At 32.7% G+C, this 6,002-nt stretch overlaps 1 protein-coding gene across 1 annotated transcript; it reads right to left on the bottom strand.

Moving 5' to 3' along the window:
* Positions 1-15: 15 nt before the first annotated feature.
* LOC118741629 lies at positions 16-871 on the bottom strand. The gene is made up of 3 exons (XM_036473615.1): positions 783-871; positions 632-718; positions 16-544 (listed from the first exon to the last, which is right to left on the bottom strand). The coding sequence occupies exons 1-3, from the start codon at positions 810-812 to the stop codon at positions 68-70; spliced, it is 594 nt and encodes a 197-aa protein (XP_036329508.1). The 5' UTR covers positions 813-871; the 3' UTR covers positions 16-67.
* Positions 872-6,002: the final 5,131 nt, after the last annotated feature.

The raw sequence follows: 6,002 nt of genomic DNA, 5'->3' as shown, positions 1-6,002 counted from the left end.
AAAAAATTAGCAGCTTCACGTTTTTTCCCTTCATCTGGCCATTCAATTACCATCGGACTCAAGCTGCTTATGAAAATCGTGGTTCGTTCGATGATTCGTGAAACGCTTGACAACGAAATATTAAATCGATCTGATATATCGCGATTACTACAGGCCTCGTGGCCAGCAAACCACAAAAAACCAAAATATGGGTTGCTGCTGGGAAACGTTTGTCAGAGCGCAAGTTTTTGAACATATCGCTTTGTTCGAATCGCATTGTTAAGTTGATGCACAGTTCTTTTGATATGCGAAAGTGTTGTTTAAATTCTAGTTCGGAGTAATTAGGCACTACATCCTCCAAATAGTTCTTTATGTTGTTTCTCTTTTGTTTGCTAAACAATTTCAACACTTCGCTCAAAATTTCATTTTGCTTGCGATTTATTTCTGAAAACGTTATTTCATCGTCACTGGAATCACTTGATTCACCCGATTCACTCGATGTATCCATAAGGTTGGCCACGATTTCAGCTAAACCTTCCGCGCTGCTAGCTTCTTCAGAAGATTGCTGCAATTTAAAATTAAATATACTTATCTATATTTATATGTACATACACATTCTTTTCACATGAATTAACTAAGCAAATGTACTTACTAACTCAGATAATTCATTCCACGTGCCTATAAGATTGGCCCCGATTTCACCTAGAACTTCCGTGCCGCCAGCTTCCTCAGAAACTTGCTGCGATTTAAAATTTTATATGTATTTTCAGCTTATGCACATTTAAACTTTCAAATATACTTACTAACTCACACAATTCTTCATCAATATCCATTTTTCACGTATATTTTATTATTTTCCAATATGTAAATTCGAAATGTATTTTTCTTTTGTTTACAAATGTTTTGTCAAATGCACAACAGCTGATCGTTTGACACATTTACCAGAATTTACCAGCAAAAAATTCTCGGACTAAAACTGGTAACTTCTGACTGAGAGAGGACCTCATTTACTCTCTTTTTTGTCCTCTCAATAGTCAGAGAACCGAGTACCAGTAAAATCTGACTAATTCTGACTATTTCTGACTAGTCCGGACTCGTACGGGATCGCAACTTATGTAGAATCCTAGTTCTTTTATTTGACTTCTCATTTTGGAAATTCGAAATAACGGTGCAGATGTGATGACCTTTAAAAAAAAATAGATGGCAACTCTAATTAAAAATATTATCAGCATATAGTTTTCTTAAAACTCTTTCGTTTGACACTAATATTTCGATATTGCATTTATGTATCTGTCGTATAAGTAAACAAATTCGACTTTTCGAACAGATGGCAACCCCTTTAAAAGTATTTTCAAACAAAAATTTTTCGCCTGGCATTGTTACACATGTTTCAATTTTTGATTTTTTTAAGCACATGGCAACTCTCTTAAATCAAGTTTAGAAATAAATTATTTTCAAACCCATTTCGATTGATACCCATCTTTTGACAATCCATTTAACTTATTAAATAATTTGAGCTTAATTAAAAAAAAAAAAAACCAAATGTTCCGCTTAAAGATTTCTTAACATTCGTTCTTTTGATAACCATATTTTAAAATTTCATGTAACTTATGCATAGTAGTCAAAACAGGCGGCAACCATCTTAAAAATTATTTTCTAACTTAAATTTCATATAACTGATGAATTAAGTGGAAATTTATTTTTCAACACGTGGCAATCCTCCCCAATTTAGTTCTTAAATAAAGGATTTTAAACCCATTTGCATTTATACCCATCGGTTAGTAACTTATTTAACTTATTAAATTATTTTAGTTTATATAATAGATAATTTGCATTTAACTTTTTACACAGGTGGCAACCCTCCTCAAACTCATAAAATATATTCTCAATGTGCAAACTAAGATTTCGTACCACTTTTTTGGTTTATATCGATAATTGAATTAAATTAGACTTTACGAACAGGTGGCAACCCTACTTAAAATATGTTCAATCTAAAATCTTCTTAAATCTCTTTCGTCTGACACCCATATTGTTATACCCATTTTAATTACCCCATTGCCTTAATTAAAATTGAATTAGGTCGTTTAAACAGGTGGAAACCCTCCTACACGCAGTTAAGAAATAAAGTATTTTCAAAACTACTGCGATTAGTACCCAATTAGCAAATATTGATTTAACTATTTAAACAATTTGAACTTAATTTTTAAACGGGTGGCAGCCCTCTTAAAACACTTTAAAAATATTCTAAACGCTCCAACTAACGATCTCTTGAAATTCATTCGCTTGACATCCATATTTTTATACTTCATATAAATTAGACTTTTCACATAGGTGGCAACCCTCTTCAAAATGTTTACAAACTACTACATACTTAACCTTTATCGTCTGGCACAAATACATATTTCTATTACCTAATTGACCCAATTCAAATTGAATTTGATTTTTTTAACAGGTGGCAACCCTCATAAAGTTAAGTTAAGAAACAAACATTTTCCAAACTATTTCCATTTATGCCCATTTTATAACAATTGGTTTAGTTTTAAAAATAATTTGAACTTAATTTTTTAAATGGTGCCAACTCTTTTCGAAAAAGTTAAACCTTATTGCATACCTACAGCCAGAGCCCTTTGATTTGGCACCTCACTTTTGAAAATCGAACGAACGGTGTGGATCTGCTGACATTGATTACTAAATTATTTGAATGCAATTTTTTATCAGGTGGCAACTCCTTTCGAAAAAATTAAGCTTTATTGCACATCTACACGCCAAGCGCTTTAATTTTGCACCCCAGTTTTGAAAATCTAGCGAACGGTGCAGATCTTTTATGCGGAACAAAAAATGCCTTCGCGTATTATTTTGAACTTAATTTCTTAACAGGTGGCAACTTTTTTCGAAAAAGTAAAACCTTTTTGAACATCCACACTCTAAGCCCTTTAATTTGGTACCTCTATTTTGAAAATCAAACGGACGGTGCGGATCTGAGGGCATTGATTAGCAAATAACTTGAGTTCAATTATTTAACAGGTGGCAATTCTTTTCGAAAAAATAAAGCCTTATTGCACATCTACAGGCCAAGCGCTTTAATTTGACACCCCAATTTTGAAAATCGAGCGAACGGTGCAGATGTTTTAGGCTGCACATAAAATGCCTTCGCGTATTATATATAATAGAAGATAGAAGATAATAGATATCGCAACCATTGGTCCCAATCGTTTTTTTCCACTGAAATATATGAGCGTAAATACTCATTTAAAGTGCCGTGGGTACGCTCTACTGTACCTAGTGATTGATGATGATAAGTGGTGGATGTAATTTTTTGTATTTTTAATAGCTCGCAAATCTCATTTAAAACTCCATTCCTGTATTCTGTGCCCATGTCCGTTATGAGTGCCCCCATAGCAGTGGCGGACCCAGGTAGGGGAAATTGGGGAAATTTCCCTTTCCCCCAAAACTGTGTAACATGTATTTTCATAATATTCAACTGAATATCGTGAACTATCATTACAAGAATATATAACAGGTTTGTCCCACAAGCTACTTGTAGAAAAACTCGAGCAAAGTCCAAATTGTGAGCGCATATCAAAGAAACTCGAAAACTTACTTTCGGAGCGCGTACATGTAACTCGAAGTGACTTCGAGAAGCTTGGGGAACAAACCCAATGAATGGATGCTTTTGAAAATTTTAATTCATGGAAAAAGCGTGTCAAATTTCACTTGAGTTTGAAACTTTAGTTGTGTGTTAAGCTCGAAGTGTTATGTTATTTAAGTAGGCCTATCTGTTCTTCGAATTCACTGAATTTTCAAAATTTTGAAATTATGTACTTAATTTTCAATTTTTACTTTTTTTGTTTTATTTTCGAATTTGTATTATTTTACACAGTTGAAAGTCACAGCAGGTTTGAATATTTTCGCAGGTTTAGAAAACAACGAAAATTCCAAAATTTTGAATTTTATAATATTATTAAATTTCTTGAGATTTCTTATTTTTAGGATAATTTCCAAAATTTCAAAAACTATCGAAATCCGGGAGATTCCAGAATGTTTGTTAAAATGAGAATATTTTGAAATGTACAAAATTATTGAGATTTTAGAAATTTTCTATATTTTCTAAAATTTTGAGAATTTTATTTATCCTGAACTCCATCATAAAATGTAAAAATTTGAAGCATCACAAATTGTTGAAAAATTCTTATGTTCATTTACTTGTGGGTAAAAATAGAAAGTTCTTAGAATTCTAAAAGATATTACCATTTTTGAAAAATTCCAAATTTGTTCCACTCTTCTGGACCTTTCAAAATTTTATATTGATATAATAAAGTTTGACAATTTTAAATTTTTCGAAAATTTTGAAAACATCACGTCCAAGAATTTTTTTAATCTTCAAGAATTACGAAAATCTTTTAAGTTTTCAAAAACGACGAAATATGAAAATGTTTTCAACATTCGAAAACTTTTAATTTCGTTTGATCAATTTTGTATATTCGACACTTTTACTTAGAAAAAATTTGTTAGAATTTCTACAATTCTCAAAATTTTTGAAAAATAAAAAATGTCTAGAAATCTCGTGTATTATATTGAATTATTGGGATTTACTAAAATTTCCCAAACTCACAAAGTTTTGAAAGTTTAGAAAATTTGGGATTTCCACTCAAGTTATTAAAAAGGGGAAATGTCAAGAAATTAAAAACTAACAAAACCCTAAAAATTTTAAACTGCGGTGATTTTTAAATTTATGTACACGATATATGTTGAAAAATTGTTCCGCCCCCAAGAATTGCTGCTGGGTCCGCCCCTGCCTCATAGGGCCATAGACTAAGATCAAGGAATCTGCAATTGCTATTGCTATTGTCTTTGCGTCCTTTTTCGGAACCGGAACTGTTATCAAGTATTTGGTTAGTTCGCAAATAATTGTAACAGCGTATTTATTACCACTCTGCGATTTAGGCAGAGGTCCAACCGTGTCAACGAACACTATTCCAAACGCAGCAGTTGGTGTTGGTGTTATTACTGCGGGTGGTTTGTTGTGTCTTGATATTTTTGCTTTTTGGCAATTCTCACATGACTTTATTCATATATGTTTTTATGTCTTTAGTCATGTATCGCCAGCAGTGTTGCCGCGAATCATTTTTAGTGGTAGCCAAATTCCTTTAAAAAAAGATCTAAAAAAAAGCTAAAAAAAGTCGCTATGGCTAAAAGTGGTAACTAAAATTTTTTACTTACATGTACATATATAAGTATCCACGCAAACATTTTCAATAAGTAATGGTATAGAAAAACAATAAGGGGATTCATCTAAGCGTATAAATGCCTTATAAACTTGGTAAACTTTTAATTTTATCCAGTTTGTAAATGAACTGTCAAATTTTGTGTGAAAAATCGTTTACACAAACTTGGTAAGTTTACGCTCCAATTTCTGCGAATAAACGCGATAAAACGAAGCAAATGCAACCGTGTGAAGGCAGCAGCTGATTCAAGTATTGTGCATGTGTCAAAAAATTAAATCAAACAACAATGGAAGAGGCAAGATTAAATTATATCTGGATAATTTTTGCAAAATGAAATGTAGTCCTGCGTATTTCAGAACACTAAACAAAAATGCAAAAGAAGGAGGGCAAACCCATCTCACCGATGGACAGAACTGGAGACTCTCCACTTAATTCAAGCGGTTGCCGACGAAACAAAAGAGCGGCAGGAATCTTTTGAGGTTTGTACCCAAATGTTTTAAGTTGCTGATTTTCAAACAAGTGAACAAAATCTCGGTAAACAAATGTGAATTGTCTAAATCCTACACTCAGCTTATGTGAAGTCAACTAAATATGAGCCGAGATTGCTGCCACTTACAAACTCCGGCGATTTTGTATTCAACTTCGCAACGTGCACGTTTGTTTGCCGTGATCGAGATCAGTGCATCTCCAATAGTTCACTGGAGCAAGTTCCGGAATAGCTATTTATTAAACCCTTGCATGCAAAAAATCAGCAATTTCTTGCTAATTTAATATTTAATATGGGCATGTCTTTAGAAG

The sequence above is a fragment of the Rhagoletis pomonella genome, unplaced genomic scaffold, assembly GCF_013731165.1.
Source record: "Rhagoletis pomonella isolate Grant_MI unplaced genomic scaffold, Rhpom_1.0 Rhpom_scaffold_00006, whole genome shotgun sequence".
Classification (NCBI taxonomy): domain Eukaryota; kingdom Metazoa; phylum Arthropoda; class Insecta; order Diptera; family Tephritidae; genus Rhagoletis; species Rhagoletis pomonella.
The sequence above is the reverse complement of the archived record's forward strand: the minus strand, read 5'-3'. Positions and strand labels throughout refer to the sequence as shown.

What these genes read in the sequence shown, in the direction of transcription:
- LOC118741629 (XM_036473615.1), bottom strand. Translation starts at nt 812, where the DNA reads ATGGATATTGATGAAGAATTGTGTGAGTTA. An exon ending in ATGAAGAATTGTGTGAGTTA is followed by an intron (nt 719 to 782) that starts GTAAGTATATTT and finishes TTTAAATCGCAG; the next exon opens with CAAGTTTCTGAGGAAGCTGG. An exon ending in GGAATGAATTATCTGAGTTA is followed by an intron (nt 545 to 631) that starts GTAAGTACATTT and finishes TTTAAATTGCAG; the next exon opens with CAATCTTCTGAAGAAGCTAG.